Below are 23,150 nucleotides of genomic sequence, written 5' to 3'. Positions count from 1 at the left end.
ACCTCAGTCGTACTCAAACTGCCGAAAAAATGTTTAAAATTGTCTTGAAAATTTCATGTTATCGGTTAATAAGGCCTATGAGCTGTCGCCCACTCCTCATCAACCAACCGCGCATTAACGGAAAAAAATTAATGGGGGCTGAAGAGGAATAATGAAATAAGAATAACGAAAATTTTTGCAGTGGAATAATTGGAGTAATGGCCCTGGTTTTCAGGAATAACGGAATGACGGAAGCGATGTTTCTTTTGAAATAATCAGCGGCATTTTTCGGGATAATGTACTTTTCCTCAGTGGACTGGAGTAAGAAGGGAACAAGGAAATTTGAAAGCAGGAACAATGGGAAAAAAATTGCCGCTCGCCTCTTAATCTTGATCTATTTTTCCCACACCTAAAGCTTTTCACAAGCAATTAAGCATCCAAGCTATTTCTCCACATTCTTACAGTCTAAGTCAAGATAAAACACAGGAACGTTTCAAATACATGTAGTATTTTATTTTTCTATGTCCGAAGTTACAATATATCGCATCTCCAGTCCACAATTAAAGCAGTGAGGTCGAATCAAACACAGTAACAGATCTCCGTGTAAGTCTAAAGCTTCAGTCCCACATTTTAGCGTAACTAAAACTGCATGCATTACGTTGGTTAAAATCACAGTCCATTGTAAACTGAATCAAACGCTTATCTTTCGAACTTAGCGCAGACCGACACTAATAAGCCTGTTGCTCAGGGGGCGATGACCATTGGTGTTGAACGCCACTCCTTTGTAAGACGAACTGGTAGACGCTGTACGGAAGTAAGGCGAGGATGTATCACTGCACCAGCTGTGACACTTCTTGTAACAGTTACTCGTATAACCGGAAATGAAGAAGCCGGAATAGAACGAATGATCGCAGATCAACAGCTGGTATGAGTAAGCGTTGCTTGCTCCAACACCGTGCCACAACCCGTAGTGACTAGCATCATTCCAATAGTTCACCGCGGCTGTTATGGGCAGGTTGGTTTGTCGCTTGAAGTAGACTTTAGCTCCAGTTTGGTGATCAACGAAGATGATTTCTGTAAACTAAAAAAAATACACAAGAAAATGAAATATGAAAAGTCTTTACCTGCATAATAGATCGAGAAATGTACAAGTGAAACCTGTCCTTTTTGACTTACACTGAAATATTCTAAATTAAGAAAAAGATGAAAATTACTCGAGATGGTAATGACATAGAAGCTATTTATTTTATCATTCATATTCTAAAAAAATAATAGCTAGTGTATCATTTATCCGCATTTATTTTTAAAATCCGAAATTCATTCTTATCACCGGTGCAAGTGCTAAGCTAACTTACAGGGATGTTGTTACAGTCCGTCCTGTACCCGTCAGTTCCATAAGGAAACTGAGCGCTGTATGTGACTTCAGTCTTGGGTTTGACATATTCATCAGTAGTGTAACACATGGTCCATCCTCCATTGTATGACGTCATGTCACAGTAGGCCAGGAATGCATTTGAATGGCTTCCTGCATCCGGGTCCAACCAGTATAACCCATCTACTTGAGATTGTTCTCTGTTCTTGATATCCTTGCAGTCAATACCTAGAAAATGAGTCAGTTACGGTAAAAGATGAGTGCAACTCTAAAAATATATACAATCTAATACGATCTTGGTTTGTTTTTATTTTCCGATTTAAAATAATCAATAATCATTTTGATTCATCAATTGACTCAGTTGACTCAGCCGTTAAAATTTGCATCCAACATTTTCTTAAGGGATAAACGAAGAAATTCAAAAAAAAAAGAATTTAAATTTCTAAATGACATTGTTCCGAAGCAAAACTTAGTGATAACTGTGTCGAACAGTTTATAATTACATTACGCAAGTTTGTTTTCTCCTTAAAACTGAAAGAGCATAAAATAGTCCTCGTTCCCGCTAATAATCCTGTACATATGTGACTCTCTTTCAGTTCGAATTCTTTGCTGCTACTTCGAGTAACTTTGTTATTGAATCATTTTTGAGATTTTGTGCGGAGTTTTGTTGTGTTTTGTGGCAATTATTTTCAGGTTTCACCCATGAAACAGTTTCGCACTCTTCAAAATTTTGATGACGTTGTTATTCTCGTAGTCCATCGCGTGCAATAAGTACATTTAAAGCCGAGAGCTCGCGAATCTATCTATGCGAAGCTGACCTGCATTTTCGCGGGAGTTTTGTGGCGCCATTTCGTCAGACAGTCGTACCCAGGATTTTCCGTCGCAGAATTCTAAATGCTGGCTCGCCATGCGCAGTAATCCCTTGTTGTCTGAGCCGCAGCTGGCGGAGGATTCCTGGACACGAATCTCCTATAAGAAACAAAGTGACGTAACGCTTATTTTATTTGATTTAATAGGTCGATCATGAAACTTGTTCTATTTAATTTTTTTCAAAAAAAAAAAAAATGCGAAAGACTGCGCCCTATCCATGCAGCTATTTTTCACATCTTGATAGTTGTAGATAGGCATTTTTGTAGTTTTATTTGGGGGCTCACTACACTACCGATAGACAAGCGTTCGAGAAAAAAAGGCCAAGGGACTTCTCCGTCGTTGATAGGAACGGATAAGAAAAAATGGTCTGAAGCCCGCATTTCTCACCGGAGTGCAATTTAAAATCCGAAATACAGAAAATGATTAGGATTCGTGTCTTAGTCACCAAAGGAATGTTTAGGTTTAATTTTTTTTCAAACAGGAAAACTTTTGCAATGGATTTGCGGGTTAACAAAACATCTTCTCTAAATACTGTTTTCTCCAACCGTTTTCGTATTTTTACTAAAATAAATTCAACTTACCTGAAGTTTCCCGAGCTTCAGCGACTGACCATTGCTCTCCAAAAGAACGTTCAGTGGACCGCAAACCGCGCTTCTGTTTTAAAAAAATAAGTATACGGTTTTGTAAATCAAAAAAGATTAAGAGAAACTTTACAACGAAACTGATAAGTACACTTACTTTAGTGTTAAACTTCCCAGAAAAATGACGAAAGGTAACTTCACAAGCATCATTGTGTTTGAATAGATTACTCAATGCTGTATGAACGACTTTGGCTGTTCAGTTACACTTGTATTTGATAACTTCTGAACACTGATTAAAGAAATACTCCTTTATGTTTATCCGCTACCTGACGGCAAACCTTAACACGATTTGTGAATGAAGAAATCAAACTTTCCACTGTAATGAAGCCAAAGCGATTAACAGTTAACACTTGCTGCCGTTAAGTTTTATTTTTCCAATTTATCAATAGCGTTCAACTTGCTTGTTATACACGTTTAGAAAATCACGTGATCGAAGAGCACGCACCGGAAGCGAAACGCAAAAACTTCTGCTACTGCTGACGAAATTATCCAATTTTTAATCCTAAAATTAAAGAAGAAATTATAAGCCACGCATCTAAACAGTAGAAAAAAATAAACATTATAGGCAGATATCGATCGAACAATATTTTTCTGCCTCCAGTTACTTCCGTTAGGTGATGCAAATTTTTCATTGTGCCTCTCTATGGAAAATTTACATAATTTCCTAAGTTTAGTCTATTCCACTGAGAAGGCTGTCATATAAACCGGCTAAGAAACCAATTTTGAGACAACAATTTTGTTCGGTCGCTAGTTTGCTATTCTTAGAGATTTTGCGTATTTCGCTAGTGCGATGTGCTGATGAAGAAACGAGATCGAATCATCTCAGTCAAAGAAAAATCGTACGACCGACAAGATAGCTGCCTGTTAATAGATTAACTATGGTCGGAGTTGTAAAGCATTTTCGCAAAATCATGTGTAGAGGCGAAAGTCGAAGATGTATGGAGTTTTTCTAAATGATTCCTGTCTTTCACTGCACGTACGTATACACAGTTGTACACATAAGACATGTCATAAGCGAACGAACGCGTTTCTGTTGACTCCCTGATTCCACATAAGTAAAGGAATTGCGCACAAGCCGATTGACGGATTAGATTAGCAACAAACTTGTTTTTTGAAGGAAAGATTTCTTAATTTGTTTTGCGCCAGTGACGCGACTTTAATGTCTCTATACATTCTCGTAAAGTTCTGTCCTCGCCCGGGTGTCCGCGAGTGATCCGAATGCAGTTCAGTTCAAAGTCTTCAAAGCCAGGCTGAGATGTTACTCAATGTGAGAAATTAGAGCTTTTTTCACACTTTTAAAGCAAATTACATTTATCCTAAAAAAATTAAATATGAAATTTATTCAATTTGTTTACAATTCTAAAAACAACTGAAGACCGACAAATTGCAAATTTATTGAGATGAATCTACATGGATCAATCGCTGAACCGTTAACCAGCCATCCATGCATGAAGACACGCGTGGACCCGACTGCATATCCGAAAAACACGAAAAACAGGGATACCTCTGAAGGTATTCCATTTTACAAAAATTTTCCGATGGGAATAGCTTGCGAGCAGGCTTCACCAGGACACGAACGCCCAGGGGGGTACTCGGGATTTCAAGTGACGGGGATGATCGAATGGGGGCAAAACTCAAGACCCAAAAAAATCCCTAGGGAAAGAAATCCCCAAAAAACGTAAATCCCCCAAAAATCCCATGCCGAATTTCTGACCCTTAAATTTCCAGAAAGGAGGAATTATATAACACAAAGAAAAGAAACTCTGATGTTTGTTTATTCATCTTACCATCTGAATTTATCTTTCCCTCGTCTGGTAATCATTTTAACAATGCTAAATTCAACAATAACATTATGGATGACAACTTTAAACAAGACCTTTACCACGAATCTTTAGATTGTTTTTATACCCACAAAATCCCTACATTCTGAACGATGTCGAAACGTTATATTTTATTATCGCTAATTTTTGGATTAAATCAAGCCACCCAAAAAAAATACTTGTCAAATTTTCCTAACCAAAAAAAACCCGAATTGAAAATGGTAAGACCCTGAAAAGAGGAAGGCCGTGCCTTCCAAAATCCCGATACAGCCCAATCCCAATACGTGGGAGTATACTGTGGGAGTATATTTAACAATTACTCACCGAAGTGGAGGTGAATAATCACCTCCGAGTTAACCAATCAGCGCGCGCGAAAAGCACAATATTCCCTTGTGTGGTATATACTAATAAAAAATTCATATAAGTGAACTGATTTAGCAAGAGACCTTTAAGGAAAATGCTGCTGGTTTATGTAGGATCTGTGGAAGATCTGATCAGCCAAAAAAAAAAATAAGAATGGCTGATGTCGGTCTGATGCTACCGGTAAAACCCTTATTTCAAGTGACAACGGCATGCATGATAGAGCACAAACTGAAAGCCAAAATGCGACAGTGGACAGCTGTTTCAAACAAACATCCAACCAGCCCATCCAGGTTAAAACAGCTGTCCACGGTTTCATTTTAGCTTTCAGTTTGTGCTCTATCATGCTATTGTCACTTTGAGTCCTTGAAGTGTTCTACTTAGTATCAGCCTTGCTTATTTTATCTGTACTTCCACACCGTTTAATCGGCCTTGCAATTTTTTCTTCGTTAGTTCACGGGGACAACTGGTTTCTCCATACAAATAGAAAGCGCTTAAGGTACAGCTCATTTTCGTTCCGTCCCGTTCAGTTTTCTTGAATAAGAAAATCGAAAAAGATCAAAATGGGTGAACTGCTAACTGACTTGGAAGAATTGATTGGGGACATAATAGTTTCCCATACACAACGTACCTACGAATTCATGGATGATGCATCCGCTGGAGAAAGTCGCGGTCTCAAGACTCTGCCCCAGGCTGCAAGTCGAGAATCCAACATGGCGGAGGCGTCGGAAGGAAAAGTTTCTCAAAGAAGCCTTAGAAGGCGACGCAGAGAGCTCCGCCACAGAGCCCAGAGCCTTGTAGAAGGAGCTACAGATCCTTGGGAAGAGGTGGAGGAATATGAAACAGTTATTCCAGAGGGAGAAGAAGATGAATTCATTGATGAGGAAACCGCGGAGGTCGCCGAAGAAGTGATCGAGTTCACATACACGATAAGAGAGCTGGGTGCGGAAATGATTTTAGGTGAGGATTGTTTTGTTTGAATTTATTGATCGCATGAGAGAAAAGTGTTATAGATATCTATAACTATGACAGGATTTTTGTGGTGTATGACGAGAAGAGAAAGAAACCTGGCTTCGATGTATTCCAAAGGGGGTACTTGGGATTCAAAGTGATGGGGATGATCGAAGGATTTCTTTGGGTAAATTTTCGTTTCCGGTATTTTTCTAGGTAGGAAAAAGAATTTGGCAGGTAATTTGTGTGTTGGCTTAATTTAAGCAGGGATTTTTGGGGTCTAAGACTCGTTTTTTAATGCAAACAGTAGAACCCCACCTTTCAATCACCTCGTTTAATACAAACACCTTGCACAGTGGAGCCCTATCGTGACTTCTCAGCAGGGTTCTGCTATGTTAAATATGTCATCTGCTCTTGCATGTTTTCAATTGTTGTTCTTCTTATTAAGTAAAGACAATTAAGCCAATAATAAATGTACTCACTAGTGAAAGTGCATGCACGTGTGTACTCTGAATCATGGTATCCTATTCTTGAGCAAGTCACTTTACAGTTCCTCTTTCCACTGGGTGTACAAGTACAAGTATTTTTTTTGGTGGGGGGACATATGTATTAAGGAATTGTTTTGTTTTTTTTTTTTTGGAAAAATCTTGATATAATTTTATTTATGGAGAAAAGAATCTTGATCTTTGAAAATTCCTCTTTTATAGGATATGTGTGGTGGTCACTATTCCATGGCATAGCTCCAATGATTTGGTTCTATCCACTGAATGAGCTGGAAATTTCTGGTTATGAAGCATTTGTGATCACCATTCTCTCGCCTATATTCACGGGGATTAGCATGCTGTTACAATTCTCTGGAACCATACATGGCTTAGCATTTTGGAGAGTTCTTTCTTTGGTGGGCGTTGCTTCTTTTCAAGCGCCGACGACCCTTATTAGATTAGTAATGTTGGCATCTGGTTGTGGAACAGCAATGCTTTGGTTTTGTGGAATGATATGGTCCAAGGATCCCAAGGAAAGGTAAGAAATAGTTCTGTACATTTGCCACAGTTTACTGCAAGTTTTACAGAGGGAGACAATTCATATACGTTGTGTGATCGAGTCCTGGAGTTTGGAATGCATAAGGCTGTAGTTTTCCCAACAGACAAGACCCAAAAAGTTAGAAAAAGGTTTAGACCTCTAAAATCTCTTAAATCAACAAGTACAGTCGAATCTCGATAACTCGAACCTTCAAGGGAAATCGAAAAAGGTTCGAGATATTGGGAGTTCGAGATATCGAGGGTAAAATTAGTAAGAAAATGACCTCAAAGGGAATCGAAAAAGGTTTGAGTTAGCAGGAGTTCAAGTTACCGAGGGTTCGAGTTATCGGGATTCAACTGTAAACAGACTGAGATATACATCATTCAAGTTATCATACATGTAACTTGAAATACACTTTTTATAAATTCTTTTTACTGACTATCATGCATTTCTTGAATGATAATGAGAAGTTAGAGGTACACTTACACAACTTTCCCAAGTTGGTAATTGTTGTTATCCCCATCACCTCAGAAACAGTGATCTACTGAAAGGGAAATTAATAAGATGTTAATCAATCAATTTGTGTAGGAGGTGCAGTGGCCTAATGGTTAGTGTGCTGGACTGTGGATCAAGTGGTCCGGGTTTGAGCCCTGGCCAGGGTCATTGTATTGTGTTCTTGGGCAAGACACTTAACTCTCACAGTGTCTTTCTTTACCCAGGTGTATAAATGGGTATGAGCAAATTTAATGCTGGGGGTAACCCTTTGATGGGGAAGAGAAGAAATACTCCAAGTCACTTCATGCTACTAAACCAAGATATGCTCCAGCCTGATGGGTCACTGGGCTTGTATGCAGACTTTACCTAGTACCTACCCACCAACCACTTTGTAAAGAATAATACTGCACCATTCCTTTGGGTTTGTCACCTAATCATTGTATTGTCTTGACTTTTTTATGAATACTGAAAATGTGACAGCTATTTAATATTCTTTTTTCTTTTTCTTTTTTTTTTTTTTTTGCAGGCTTCTTTCATTCTGGGGCCTCATCTTAGGTCTGTTTCTGTTATTGGTATTACGCATTTCATACATCACTGTCAATCCAATCTGGTCAGACGTCACCAGTAACAGGGTGGTTCTTCTTATTGCTGTGATTGCCACTTTAGACCGAGTGTACACTGGCTATATGATGTCAATCTCACAGTCAGGACCTCAGTCCAAGTCATTGACTGAGCCAGTGGATGCAAGGGTCTCAGGACCTGGGTGGTTTTTAGTTGCTTTAGGATTTGGTGCCTTGATGTTCCTTACTCATGACGTGTTCGGTGAAGTGTCACTTGTTTGTCGCTGGGCTGTTTCAGGTTATCCACACACAGGACCCAAGCCCAACCCATGGGGGTATGTATGACACACTTTTTGTTTATATTACAGCTTTCACTTCTAAACTCCTTACATTATAACATCTTTACAGAAAGTACTACCGCAAATTTGGTGGATAAACATGTGTAAATATAAAATTAATATACCTACTGTAAGTGTACTCTTGCAACACTTGGAAATGTGCCAAGGGCTTCCCATGTTTAGAGATGTCTGACGCTCAATCTGTCCCATTCCATGTATAACATGTATAGTTTTGCAGAGGTCTTTCTAGCACCTCTGGTTGGTTGTGGTTCAGTTTGTTTTTAATTTCTGCATGCAATAACAACCAATCGGAAACTAAACAGGTCTCTGAAGATATCTTTGTACAGTACTTCATCAGTATAGACTTTTTACATGTAGGTCTGACCCAAAAAGTCTCTTGAGGGGGGAAAATTTAGTGTGCCAAAAGGATGTCTGGTAGTCAGACTATAGTATACACCGAATGCAAATATGGCGGATCACTCGGCCGGTGCCTGGGACGAGTTGCATGAAAGCGAGGCTAGTCAGGCTTCGGTGTTTTGTTTTGACAATGTTTACGTACAGAAGTCTTGCTTATTCATCGATCTGGTGTGTTTCTTTTCGCTACTCCTATGAGTTGCTGTGTTTCTGAATGCCACGAGAAGTGATAGAAATGTTCACTGTTTGCCTGTTAGGGAAAAATTGGACCAATGCAATTCGCTGAGACGAAAGAAAGGAGTACAAAGGAGTTCACGATCGCCGCGGGAACTTTTAATAACGTTTGTTCGCTACATTTCAGGTTAGAAGATGTTATAAAATGTGTAAGCGATCACATTTAGCTCCAAGTCGTTCTTATTTGGCTCAATGCTTTCACTAGCTTTAACTATCGGGGCAGTTGAATTTCATTCACTTGGTTAGTATTTGATCGTGCGATTCTGTGCGAGTGGATCGGATGCGAACAAAGCCGGACACGAACATCTTCTTTTGAGACAGAGGATGTCTTGGAAGTGGAGCTTTCCTTTACCTTGGTAAAGGTCCTGGCCATGCAACTCGTGCTGGAACACCACTAGACACCACATAAGCTCGTCATTTAAACGAATTTTCTAAAATCTTCGAACCTGAAATGTAGCGAACAAACCTCAATACTGGTAGTTCCCGCGGCGATCGCGAACTCCTTTGTTTCGTCTCAATGAATTGCATTGATCCACTTTTTCCCTTAGAGGCAAACAGTGAACACTTCTATCACTTCTCGTGGCATCGAGAAACACAGCAACTCGTAGTAGCAGCGAAAAGAAACACACCAGATCGATGAATAAGCAAGACTTTCATACGAAAGCATTGTCAAAACACAACACCGAAGCCTGACTAGCCTCGCTTTCATGCAGCTCGTCCCAGGCACCGACCGAGTGATCCACCATATTTGCATTCGGTGTATGGTACCCTACTTTGAAAAATCAAGTACGAAGTACTATCTGTTGTATTTTAATTTCTTGAAATATGTTCTCTGTTTGTTTTGTCACAGTGCTGCAGTGATAATAGCTCTTGGCATTGGTGTCCTTCTCTCTCGTTACAACTGGACAAGTAATTTGTTCTGGTGGCTTGTTGGCTCTGCTGGTGCGGCATTACTGTACTTTGCCCCTCGTTACTGGTCACTGATTGGTGGGCTAATGCTCGGTGTTTACACCATGTCCATCTGGCCAGCAATGATTGACAGGCTTTTCTGCCGCCCTGTCGCACGCACACTGACACTGGCTAACTTGGTTTATATCGTCCTTGTCCTTGGGTCAGTTTGGGTTGTGGCATTCAACTTTGTTCCTGGAGGGGAGTACACAAGGGAGAGGACACATGTGTTATTGGGTATTACAATGGTCCTAATTGGTAGGTACATGTGCAAATTTTGCTCAAGTTTTTCTGACCTGATGATCCTCGCTGTGAGCCCACCAAATTATGCAATTGAGGGAAAAGAAGCCTGAAAAGTTGGTTCCCAATGTGTAACTTAATAGCTCAGTTTATAGAGCATTGCACCAGCATCGCCAAGATCACAGATCTGAATCCAGTTTAAGCACTGACTTTTTTCACGCTTCTTTTCCTCAGTTACGTAAATTGGTGGGGTGACAGCACTGTGAGGATTGTCGTTGCTTGTTTCTCGCTGCCATTAGTAATTTTAAGTACTGCTTAGTTAGAGTTATTCAAGTTTTAATCAAAAGTGTAACAAAACTCCAAGAATCTGATTGGTCATCAGCAGCCTGATTTTAGTGCAAATAGGACAGTTTACATGTCATGCTTGCAATTGTACATAGTGTGCATCATGCCTGAGTTACTGAAAAGTACATGTATGCACCATTTTGGCATACTATTTTTTGGTTTCTTGTGTAGACTACTTATGATACCCTGATGATGACAACAAGTCGAAAACGTTTGGTTTCTTTTCTTTTTAAATTTTATAACTTTTTAGCCTTGTAAATACTGGTATTTTTTTTTTATTTTTTTATAGTTTTGATTTATTGGTAACAGTACTTTGTGTTGTCTACAATCAGTCACTCATATGATTACAGACTGAAGTGGACTCCACTCAGTCCTATCACCATTATTAATTTTCTCAACCAGGCACTTCAGTATTGCTTGGGTGATGCAAAATGTTGTCATAATTGGATAAGGATGAGCACAATAGTGAGAATTTTATGAGGTGGACAAGACAAAACTAAGGAAAGAGAAAAGAAGGAACAACAGAACCTGAAAGATGGAAACAACATCCAAAATGAACCAGAATGGGCAACAAAAATTGTAAACTCTTTCTGTCTACATAGCAATCTCATTCCCAGAGCTTGCGTTCCCCTTGACCAGCAGACGGGAAACTCAACGGCTCTGGGCTAATCCAAAACCAGAAAATCCTGGTTCTGGTTTGATTGTACATGTGTGCCTGAGTTTGTGGTAAAACAAGCAAGTTTTCAGCAGCCAATCAAAATTAATGTGGTCATCTTTTTACCAGGCTTTTAGATTAGCCCAGAGGTCCCGATCCCTGGCATAGACCAGAGTGATCGCAGCCTCTGGGGAAGAGATTGTCTACACAGTTAGAGCTTAGCCTGACCTGAGCATGCCCTAAGTTGCAGGTAGTTACATTGCATCCCATTTGTGCTTATTGTTGTTCGTTGTCTTTGTTGAAGGACTTGCTCTAAGGACAAAGTCAACACCAGATGTAAAGGAGGCCTATGGGAAAATTAAAAAGGAAGAAAATGTTAATGTTCAGTCTTCCACAAAACAGAAACCTCTTGTGGTTAAATTCAATAATGTTGCTTTTGTTGAGGAACATGGAGAAAGATTTTGGTTTTTCAAGACTCATGTCATACCAGGTAATAGCATTAATTACAATATTTTTTTTCAGTATAAGTACATGTATAAATTTTCTTGTTTTAGTCCACCTTTGTTCATCATCTCTGTCTGGTCATGAGATGTTGGCTCATCTAGTACACAGGGTTCGTACACGTCTTGAAAAACCTTGAATTTTGGGAGTTCGATTTCAAGGCCTTGAAAGTACTTGAAATTGGTTTTCAGTCCTTGAAAGTCCTTGATTTTTTTACTGAACGTCAAAAGGCTTCAAGGCAATGAGAGACGACCGCCAAAATAAGCAACTTTTTCAGTTCTTCAGCAAGCACGTCAATGGCACAACAGATTGGAAATTTTTAGTTTGAGGTAAATTTCATAAAAAAGTCCTTGAAATTTCAAAGAAAAGTCCTTAAATTTTTGTCCTGAAAAAGTGTAGAACCCTGAGTACTGGTGTAAAAAGACTGTAAATTGCCAGTCAACTCAATTCATAGCAACTTGCAGTTGGTATGGTCTTGCCAAAGCTGTGCTCTTAGAATAATTGCATGGTGCCCAAATGCTCTTATGTAAAAAAATCTTGGGTGCCCAGCTCACACAGGCTTTTATGATAGCAAAGTTGTACAGGTAGCCCACAGGCAAAGACAAACTCTGTAAGTTCTGCTTACATGACCAGAGCTTCCTATTGAATCTTACTTTCAGTAGCTTGACCACCAAGTAAGTCCCTTGAACACAAGGAAATTTAATGTTGGCTTTCCATCCAATGTCTAGTTTGCCTCGTGTGTCCTTGATTTAATTTGTTGTTTTTTTTTCTTTACAGTCCTTGTTTGTCTTGTCATGGTGGCAGTGATCATATTGGCCGTGAGATATCACAGACTTGATTATGTCACTCCACAAAAGGTGAGTTTTATTTTATCTACACAGCAAAACTAGAACATGTACACTTTGTTTAAGAAACTTTGAGATTCTTGTTGTCCAGTTACATAAAAAAAATTGGACATTGCACTCAGTTTGTTGCCATGTGTAATTAATTAGCTGCTTTAGACAAAAGCTAGGGGCTCTGTCTCATTTTTGGAGTCCAAAAACCTCTCTTGTTTTTCAACTGATTTAGTAGTACAGTTAATTATTTCAAACCTTGGTTGCATGGTTGTGTCTGCAGGAAGACCCTAATGTGTTCTCAGCTATGATCTGGACAGTGCATTTTGCGTATGATAACGTTGGCTGGCCGAGCTTTGAGAGAGCAGCACAGATGATCAATGATACTGGTAAGTTCAAGGTTTTTAATTAAAATAAGATTTTAAGAATTTGGTTACCCTTGTGTGACACCCATTGGAGAGCAATACCGTCACTTGCATCTAAGCGTGAACACGTGACGCCGAAACATGATCTAATTGGGTATTGAAGGTGGCATGATTGGTCATCAAACATCTAAAGTTTAGCAGACCATAACGCAAAGTTTCCTCAGGAACATTCACCACAAACAAGTACGGGCGAAACATTAAACCTGAGTGCCTTTTTCTTCAAAGGCATATGCATTTGACATAGATCAGGATCAATTTCTTAGAAGAAGTCTCCTATATCCAATCTTCCCACCATTTCAAAACCGACATGTTGAACTTTCGGTGCGAAAATTGCCGTTTCATTCTGCCAAACTTTAAACGTTTTTGATGACCAATCATGCCATGTTAAATACCCATTTAGGTCATGTTTCTGCGTCACGTGTTCAAGCTTTGCTTTAAGATTCAGCTTGGCTAAAAGAACTTTGTTTCTTCATGTCCAAAGAGAAAGGAAACGTGCAAATTCGCATTTGTCATGTCATTATATCTCGTTAGTCTTTAGTACATGCAGTAGCTCTGTTATTCTACCCATACTACCTTTCGGTCTTGTCGCGTGCACTTTTGTGCTTTTTCCAACAACCTTTCTTGACACAGCTGTATACCAGGCATCCTTCAATTCAGTATAAAAATGCAAAATGCTCTGTTTTCATTAGTTTGTGCTAGGGTAAGGGTTAGCTTGGATGTGAAGAATTATTTCTTCATTTGTATTTTGTCTTCTGTAAAACATGCCTTCACAAACTGAGATTCACACACCTCTCTCATCAGATGCCGATGTGGTTGGTTTTCTTGAAAGTGACACTTCAAAGCCGTATCTTGGAAATCATGACTTGGCAATGTGGTTTGAAGAAAGGCTGGGAATGTACTCAGACTTTGGGCCTTCCACCAGAGACCACACATGGGGGTAAAGAACATTAACGTCAATTCTAAATTAATTATTTTTGCTTTATGCAGTTAACCATCCAACACTCACTTCTCGCACATTATGATACAGTTGAATCCCAATAACTCGGACCTCCCACTAACTTGAACCTTTCTCGATTCCCCTTCAGGTCATTTTCTTACTAATTTTACCCTTGATAACTCAAACTGATGATTCAAAACCTTTTTCGATTTCCCTTGAAGGTTCGAGTTATTGGGGTCTAAGATCTGAGAATTTGGTCGAAGCTTCAAGACAGGATCCCCCTATAGTTGGTGTTTGTCTTTGTTTGCAATACCATTGAATCTGCCTGCTGACAAGTGATAAGTGAAAAGAAGATTCTTAGAGATTTTTGCACCATTGTTAACTAAAACATGTTTCTGTTATCATTTGCTCTAGTGCCACTCTTCTCTCCAAATATCCTATAGTGAAGTCCCTTCATCACTTACTTCCATCTCCGAAAGGTAACAAAACTGTTTAAAACTTGATTTATCCACCCACTATATTTACTGATTTTTCGTTTGTGTTTAAAGCTAGAGGCTTTCGAGCCGTGGATATGAATAAATATGAAACAAACATAAGATATTTAAGGATCCCAACTGGCAGGAGGCTGACTGGTTGGTTATTTACAAAGTGTGGAGGAGGGATTGAATTTGGGACCACTGATTACAAATCCATCCAGTGGTAGGGAGAAGGATGCCATAACCACTAAGCCACGCTGCCTCCCATTTGTCAAATTAATTCCATTTTATGGAACTGTGAATCAGAAATAACTTTAGCAGACTCCCATATTTATTTTTGCACGCAGTAACTGATTTATTTGTTCCCTTACCCCTTCTCTTTGTCTTCAAAAGAGGTAAATTATTTACATAATGATTTTATTACTTACAGCATAGTGAAAACACAGCATTTCAAGTGATTGCATAGTAAAGTGTCAGTAAGGCTGTTTTTGCTGACTTTTTTTACTTCCTCATGTTAGGGGAATTGGCGCCAGCTCTAAGTGCAACCATCAACATAACTGGTAACCTGGTGGACTTTGTGTTGGTTCACATGGGAAATGATCGGTAAGCGAAACCACAAAACACAGTAAACACAGCTCTATCAGAAATAGCAGTATCTACAGAAACGACACAACCAACTAACCTCATCGCCTGTAAGCTTCCTGTTGACAGAATACTTTGAACAAGGTTGACTTGTTTTAAATTTTTTGCAGAGACAACTTGGACCGAAAGCTTCAAGCGCAGGAGCTCGCCAGAATTATGGACGAAAGGTTTGATTCCCTGTTTTGACAAAGTTTCATACATTATCTTGTTCTTTTTTTTTTTTTCGCTTTTCGCTAATGTCACTCACTATACCGTCACTCTTTGCAGCCCTAACCCTGTGGTGTTTCTGGGATATGTGACGTCATCCCCAAAAAGTCGTGACTACCGCGTGCTGACGGAGAAGGGACGAACTAAGGTTAGAAGGAAGTGTCGTATTTTCGTGATTTGTACAGTAAAGCCTTGACGTTTTGCTTCAGTAGACTACAGAAATCCGTGTTGTGCATGCGATTGGTTCTTGTTCGGTTTTGAGTTTTCGCGCACAAGTTGCACCCAATCACACACTTCACGGATCTCAATACGACTACGTCATCAGTATGGAATTTTTAAGCTCCAATCCCCCAGACAGCTCTTCTCCCCCATTCTCCTTACTAGGTAGTGAACTTGTCCAAGTCTTTGGTCTGTACGGTATTCCATAATCGAGTTATCCGTCAAAATGTTCCACATAAATTTAGATAGCACGGTATGGAAACGCAATGTTGGTGCCCGGGCGAAAGGATTTGGTATTCACATCTGCTATAAAAAGCGGCCACTTCACCCTCATGATTTCGAGCTGAAAACCTTCAACAAGATGTATAGGCCATCCCCCTTTTTTGTTTCGTTTATCGTCGTATGAGTTGTCTGATTTTGGGTCGGTCGGTCGGAATAAAAAAAAAAGTGGAAAAGGAGTCTGGAACTAGGAGGCCCGGTACCTCAGCATAATATCCGTGAAGCCTGGAAACAAGAAGACATGGTTACAAAGTCAACATGACGGCAATGGAGGAAGGAAAAATCGACTTTGTGGTTAAACTCAAATGAGAACAGCGTAAAAAGGATGAACCATCATTTAAAATAATGTGTCATTGTCTTCATTACCTTCTGTATAAGATTTTTTTTTTTTTTGAAAACGCGAAAATCTGGGTCGGTCGGACGACGCTAAACAGAGAAAATCAAAGGCTCTATGAGCAAAGTCGTGAATGTGGTATATTATAAACTGATAGCCCAGAATTAGCCAAAATAAATTTTAAATGTCTGCTGACAAACAACATTTTTTGTAATTGTCTATGAAATCTGTTAACATATGTCACAGTTGAGTCATGTTTAAAATTCTAGCTGGTAAGTGATAAATAACCCCATATTTTAACTGAAAACTAACCATCCAGTAGTCCATTGAGGCCTTCTAGCTAAGCAGCTAAGAAGTGAAGATTATTTCAGAGCTTAAAATAATTAATGCTGAGAGAGACACGTATAGTGGTAACAAGATATGAGGTACCTTAAGATGCTGCGAAGCTGGTAATGGAAAGAAGCTAGGGATTTTTTTCCACCAAACTGTTTCACATTTGCTAAAGGGTTCTTTAATTAATAACCAGGTAGCTCAGCCATTTTATACAGGACAGTGGTATTATTCGACATACATTTTTCTCTGTTAAAGAATGGCAGACACTGTGACAGAAGGCAAATAATTAAAAGAAACTAACAGATGCCTCATACATGTGACTTCTAAGAATTGAAATTGGCAGGAAACAGTAAAGCCAACATAATTTATTATCAATTTAGAGGCGTGATACATGTAACAAATGAAAACTGCTGCTTATTTCCTTTTCTGGTATCTTTACTTGCAACCAAAAAGTTTACTTTACCCCTTTACATGCCACGAAAATCATCAATGCATTTTAATCAGCCTTATTAATTCATTTTTAAATAATCTCTATACATTGCCAGCCATCCTGCAAAGATTTGGTGGCCATGTTGGATTAAAGGATCTGAACCTTAAAGCTTGTTTATCTTTTACTCTGTTTTCAGCAGTCAATAACAATAACTCCAAATATTTTATTTTTCAAGCTGTACAGTCTGCTAAAAGTCAATTTATAGAGAGCAGTATTCACTGTTTGTGAAAAATATATGAGAGTAAATTTGAAATAAAATTCTTTTTCTGATCATGTGTTTCATACAACGTTACGACAGGAGGATGTTCATTCCAGCCCACACCTCTTGACAGCCTAGCCCCATGCAGAGTTCAGTGATGTGTTGTATTGCAGGATATTGTTTTGGCGAATCTATAAATTAATTCAAAATTCTATGTGCCTTGTTAAAATAAATCTGTAGGACAACACGTACAACAAACCATCTAAGTGTAAGCAATTTGTTATTTATCAGCATGGCATGCAACCAGGTTCCTTTTTGGTTGAGATAAGGGGGGGGGGGGGGGAAGGCATAGGACATGTACAGAAATCGACCTTAAGGTTACTATTGTTATATTAGTGGCTATTACATTTTAGCGCTTTTAGTGAGTTGGGCGAAAATCGCTTAATTTAGTACTTGCTAAAATTTGTCTTGGTCAAATTTCAAGTACCCCGGTACCTCCCCGGTACCCCCTTCCCACCCTAATGGAACACAAAAATGGATACTGGTAACTTTGTTCTTTTAGGCAATGCAATTTATATTCATTCAATGTCAAGATATGGTAGTCTTTTTCTTTTACTGAACATTTATTTTCATCTTAGCCACATATTCATCACCAGCCAGTAAAAGCTGGTTTACACGATATATTTACTATTTTTTGAAGTTTTTGGAAAATCCCTATATAGTCGCTAAATCTTGCTCAGAAAAAATCGTTAAAATTAATAGCTGCTAACAATAGTACTCTCTCAGTATTTCTTTGAATGTCTACCCCATAGCACTCAGTGGATGTTGACAAAGCAAAAAATTACCTGAGTGCAATGATACACCCCTGGAGAACTACAATTACCACAGTTGAACTAATATGTCCCTTTTTTGACAGACCATGTGTATGAAGAAAAAATAATTGTAAGGGTTTGATGCATAATACTGTGTTTACAAATGTAGTTTTGCCTTCAAAAGCAGAGCAAATTTATCATTCACATAACATGATAAGGCTTGCTACCTAATGAGCTACGAATGCCAGAGGAAATTTTGATTTAAGTTTAAGTCATGAGATAGATGTACTTGGGAACTTCGTTAACGAGAGTGTGACAACGAATATAAAATATTACGAGATACAAAAACTTGACGAACGTGCAAATTAATGATCGACCGAAAGACAAAGCAAGCCAACTATAGATATCTCTAATTGTTTCCAAACGCATCAGTTTAATCTTGCTGAGTGAGACTAATTTGTAGCGGAAAATACTGCCTTATTTAGGGTGATTTATTACTTACCCACTATTTGATTGCATTTCAATGGAAGATAATTTCATATCCGCGGACTTTCAAAATAAGCTATTGTTCGGCGTGCAAGTTTCTTGCTTCCTTGCATTGGCCATCCTTTCCATTGCATTGTGTGTAAATGTGGATTCGAGCACTGGCCTCACTAGAAAAATTCCTTCCAGAAAGGAAAAAATATTCGTATTCTCCTGATGTACATCCACAAGTTTGCATTACAACTCGGGAAACCAGCCCTTGTACACGTTCATCCGCCATTTTGAACTTAATTTAAACTTAATATAAAATTGCCAGGTTACCAAGGGAGTTACACAAATTTAATTGAATTTCTCCAGCAAACCGCTATAAGTCGTTCTTTGCATTCACGACTTAAAAAGGGGATGGCCATATTAAGGACGTATAATAGCCAGTGAAGGATAAGAGTTTTTCATCCACGTAAAAACAAAGAATTAGAGGTTCAACCTTCGAAAAACAGAGCACTCGCGCGCGAAATCTCTTAATATCCACGTTCATTTACAGGAATACGTTTTACACGTGCGTAAAATACAACAGAAAGTGTACGGACTACTTGCGTCTTTGAAAAAGTTAAATGCAGTTCAACCATTTCTAAAATTGATTCGACTGTCATTTGCAGGACATTGATGAAACAGATTCTGGCCGCTGGTGTGAGTACATCATGTACCGCGGGCTCGTGCGGCTGGGATATGCCCGGATCTCCCATGGGGGACTCAGTGACACCGAGGTTCAAATGGCCAAATTCCGTATCCCCCCGCCAGGGGAGAAATACGAGGATAACGACATTCTTACGAAGAGTCCTAAAGACGTTCCGGAAAACATACGATTTCCCACCAGGTAGGCACAGACCTTTACCGCGGTCATGCAGTTTTTCTTTCTATTTCGGAGAAATTTGTTCAAATTGAAGTGAAAGTATGAGCAAGGATAGATAAAATAGTTGCTTGTGTAAATATGTTTCCATTCCCTCAAATGAACGGGTATTTTTACTTTTTTAATGCTCCGCATCCGAATCAAATTGTTTTGAGAAATGGCGCCGACAAGTATACCTTTCCCTGTTTTCAAATAGTAGAACTTTCTGTAGTAAAGTTCCAAAAAATTTAGTAAATCACCAGGATACTTGTAAGGTATCGAACTTAGAACAGGGAAAATTAGAACCTTTTCCTTAAAGTACTTTTCTTGTTTTTGCAAATTTCTGTCGTTTGACCCCGGTCGAGCACAGAACTCAGGGTAGAAAACGGTTAACAATAACCGAATGATTGTGATGGGTTAACCGTCAACTTTTGGATCGAAAATTCCGGACGGGTGACTCCCATATAAAAGTGCCGTTGGCGATGGTCTCACAGGGCACAGAGGAGATTAAAGTTTGTCCATAATTTAAAATCTCTACCGTGCAAAACGACCTTCAAAGCGATCGTGTAAGCGTACAAAGTATCGCATGACGGCGCTGTATCACGTACGCTTACACGATCGCTTTGAAGGTCGTTTTGCACGGTAGAGATTTTGAATTATGGACAAACTTGACTCCTCTGTGCCCTGTGATGGTCGTACCTTTTTAGGATTGAAATTCAGGGCTTAGTAACGATGAGGGCGTTGAAATCAAAAATGATCACCTTGCTTAATGGTTAGCTTGCTGGATGTCGAATCGAGCGATCCGGGTTCGAGCCCTGGCCGGGGTCATTGTGTTGTGTTCTTGGGCAAGACACTTTACTCTCGTAGTGCCTCTCTCCACACGGGTGTATAAATGGGTACCGGCAAAATAATGCTGGGGGGTTCCCTGCGATGGACTAGCATCCCATCCAGGGGGGAGTAGAAATGCTCATAGTCGCTTCATGCTACTGAAACCGGGATAAGCTCCCGCAAAGCGCCACTAGGTTCGATTTAGACTTTAAAGTTACCCCGGTATGTTAAAGTGTTTTAAACAGCAAAAAAATATATGGCTGTAACTACCTCTCGTTTTAAATACTATTGTTGTTTCGCTGTGCAGCTTAATACACTTATATTTCGTGATTTCCTCTACAGGTTTGGTGCGTTTTACAAGGGCCATTACCATGCTTGGCAACATCACTACCACATGTCAACTCCAAAATACTTTCTGCCAGCAGAGAAACAGAGCAAATAACAGAGAATATACAACTAACAAATCACCGCAAGCTTGGAGAAAGGTTCCCTAAAGAACTCACTGAAGTGTGGACGACGACGGGACATTTGTTGTCTCAAAAATCACTTCAGTCCTTTCTAGACCACAGAAACAGCGCGTTCATTCGCGTGAACATGCGAAAGACGAACGGAAATATGAAGAAATGTAGCAAAAAAAAACTGCGCGGCGCTCAAAGGCGAACTCAGAAAGGAAAAACATTACAGAACGTAACAAGAGTTATCTCTTTCTCCCTCTCTTCGCTTCTTTCTTACCTAGAATCCCTTTTATTTCTTGCACTATTATTCCCCCGACATTTTTCCCTTTTTATTTTATACATTGCCAGTATTAGTCGCGTGTTTGGTCATAAAGTCGTGTTTATTTTATTTGTGATATATACCTGCTGATACAATACATTGCCTGATTGTCATGATAATTCCTCTTGAACCTCCCAATAAATCCCAATAGAATTGTTAGACTACGTTGAAATTTATGGGTAGTCTGAACACAAGGTGTCAAGCACTTACTCTGCACTGCCAAGCTTTCCCCTTTTTCCCGGAACAAACAACCCTAGAAGCTCGCAAGCGAGGAGGAGAATGACGAGAGCATGGTCCCCAGTGACCCTTGTGAGTCGTGGTGCAAAACCTAGTACCCGGGTATACTCTGAATAAAAAATCTGCCGTGGTTTTGGCCGAGTTAACTCTGTATTGGGCACCAGTAATTTGAACGACCCAATAGGCCTTATTCGTATTCTCGGTATTGGACTGGAACTAGCTTGCAATGGAGGCTCATGCGGGGGAATATCATTAAAAACGGCTTTATGTCATTTGCATTTGAAAAGATTACCCGCATGGGCCTCCATTGCAAGCTACTTCCAGTCCAATACCGAGAATACGAATAAGGCCTATTGTCAACAACTTGATCGACCATCAGTTGACATGAAAGACTCCCTGACATGCCCTGTCAGTTTACTCCTGAAATCCGCGATGTATATGAGTGATAAAATAAGTTGTGTTCATGTAAACAGTTGAGCTGGAATATTATTAATGGATAAGAACTTCGAATCGAAACATCCAGACAGGTTTTTCATTCTTTTACCGTTGTCAATTTTATCGCTGATAATTCCACCTGCTAATTTTGATTTTTAACATTTACGAAAGATAAGCGAATTAGAATAAGACAAGTGTTTTTAACAAAGGTTTACGCCAGAAGCGTAGCTTTAAAATGGTATAAATGAAATAGCGAGAACCTTTCCTTTACAACTGTCATCAATAATAAACAAATTCAGACGGAAAGCCGCCTGTTGTTCAGTTCACGCCGCCGTCAAACGGCAGGTTTCTTCTGTTTCTTTACCACAACAGTAAACACAAGCTTTCGCGCGAAATGAACTGGGCCTGTTATATGTTATAACAAATAAAAATAGAATCATTTAGCGACAGAAAGTTTTCACACTACACGGCAGAGCTGTCGCCAAAGAGTTGCGCCATAAAGAAGTGAGATCAGCGTTTGGAGATCACAGAGTGCCCCGAGAAATGTTGCGCCTATTACATTTACACGCTAACTCAAGCCTCGCGAGAGCGTTGTAGAATGCCCGCAAGAGCACGCGCAATTTATCGATGTTAAGCCCGAGGTGGGCGGGGGAGGGCTAACCACGGGAATTTGATCGTGAGGTCTGTCCCAGGATAGGGATTCTTTTGTGATTTTGACCAACTATCACCTGAGACGGAGTGCATAATATAGTATACGAAAGAAAAGAAAATTATCAATGACTAAAATTCGTGTCTTTGCTAATCATTTGAAAGGAAAGTTTGCGTTTCTTTTTACCGACCGAAAAACGCGAAGGTAATCCTTCAGTACTGTTTTCTCCGAATGTTTTAGTGTTTTTTTTAACTAAAATAAATTCAACATACCTGAAGTTTCCCGAGAGTCATCTCACCGAGCTTCAGCGACTGACCATTGCTCTCCAAAAGAACGTTCAGTGGACCGCAATCCGCGCCTCTGTTTATATAGGAAAATGAATAAGCTTACACGAAAAGATTATCGAGAGAAACCTCACAACGAAACAAGAATGAATACTAATTACTTTAGAGTTAAAGTTCCCAGGAAAATGACGAAAGGTAACTTCAGGAACATTTTGGTGCCGATCTGAAAAGATTACTCAATACTTTATGAGCGATTTTGGCTGTCCGCAACAATATTTTTTGAATGCTCCTGCCTGCCTCATCGCGGAAAGGCGGGAAAACAGGGAGCGCGGGGGTTGTCCGAATCAGTCCCACAACGCCAAGCGAACCGTGCACGACCAAGGAGGAGGTCTCCGACAAGGCAAGCTGCCTGTTTTAATACAGTGTATTAGTCGGAGTTGTTGAGCATCTTCGCAAAATCTTGTGTAGAGGCGAAGGTCGAAGATGTATGGAGTTTTTCTTAACGATTTTATGTCTTCAACTGCCCGTACACAGTCGTACACCTAAGCGAACGAAAGCGTTTCTGTTGACTCCCTGATTCCACATAAGTGAAGAAATTGCGCACAGGCCGATTGCCAGATTAGATAAGCAACAAACTTGTTTCTT

The 23,150-nt window shown here is 39.5% G+C and overlaps 2 protein-coding genes across 3 annotated transcripts; one reads left to right on the top strand and one right to left on the bottom strand.

Annotated features, from left to right (window-relative positions):
- Nucleotides 1-499: 499 nt before the first annotated feature.
- LOC144654739 (uncharacterized) lies at nucleotides 500-22,771 on the bottom strand. Of its 2 annotated transcripts, none has more exons than XM_078514971.1 (5): nucleotides 22,667-22,771; nucleotides 22,494-22,581; nucleotides 2,170-2,320; nucleotides 1,335-1,579; nucleotides 500-1,060 (listed from the first exon to the last, which is right to left on the bottom strand). In XM_078514971.1, exons 1-5 carry the CDS (start codon nucleotides 22,714-22,716, stop codon nucleotides 692-694), a joined length of 903 nt encoding a protein of 300 aa, XP_078371097.1. In that variant the 5' UTR covers nucleotides 22,717-22,771; the 3' UTR covers nucleotides 500-691. The 2 variants fall into 2 exon arrangements, with proteins under 2 accessions (XP_078371097.1, XP_078371098.1); XM_078514972.1 differs by lacking the exons at nucleotides 22,494-22,581; nucleotides 22,667-22,771 and adding exons at nucleotides 2,803-2,875; nucleotides 2,960-3,194.
- On the top strand, nucleotides 5,744-21,313 carry LOC144654689 (PGAP2-interacting protein-like). Its single transcript, XM_078514900.1, has 14 exons — nucleotides 5,744-6,002; nucleotides 6,701-7,013; nucleotides 8,035-8,403; nucleotides 9,905-10,260; nucleotides 11,547-11,732; nucleotides 12,521-12,600; nucleotides 12,860-12,965; nucleotides 13,803-13,938; nucleotides 14,353-14,417; nucleotides 14,933-15,017; nucleotides 15,167-15,223; nucleotides 15,324-15,411; nucleotides 19,069-19,286; nucleotides 20,469-21,313. The coding sequence occupies exons 1-14, from the start codon at nucleotides 5,756-5,758 to the stop codon at nucleotides 20,566-20,568; spliced, it is 2,406 nt and encodes an 801-aa protein (XP_078371026.1). The 5' UTR covers nucleotides 5,744-5,755; the 3' UTR covers nucleotides 20,569-21,313.
- Nucleotides 22,772-23,150: the final 379 nt, after the last annotated feature.

Source organism: Oculina patagonica, chromosome 5, assembly GCF_052425735.1.
Source record: "Oculina patagonica isolate OP01 chromosome 5, crgOcupat, whole genome shotgun sequence".
In the NCBI taxonomy this organism is placed as follows: Eukaryota; Metazoa; Cnidaria; class Anthozoa; order Scleractinia; family Oculinidae; genus Oculina; species Oculina patagonica.
This window is presented reverse-complemented; position numbering and strand designations above follow the sequence as displayed.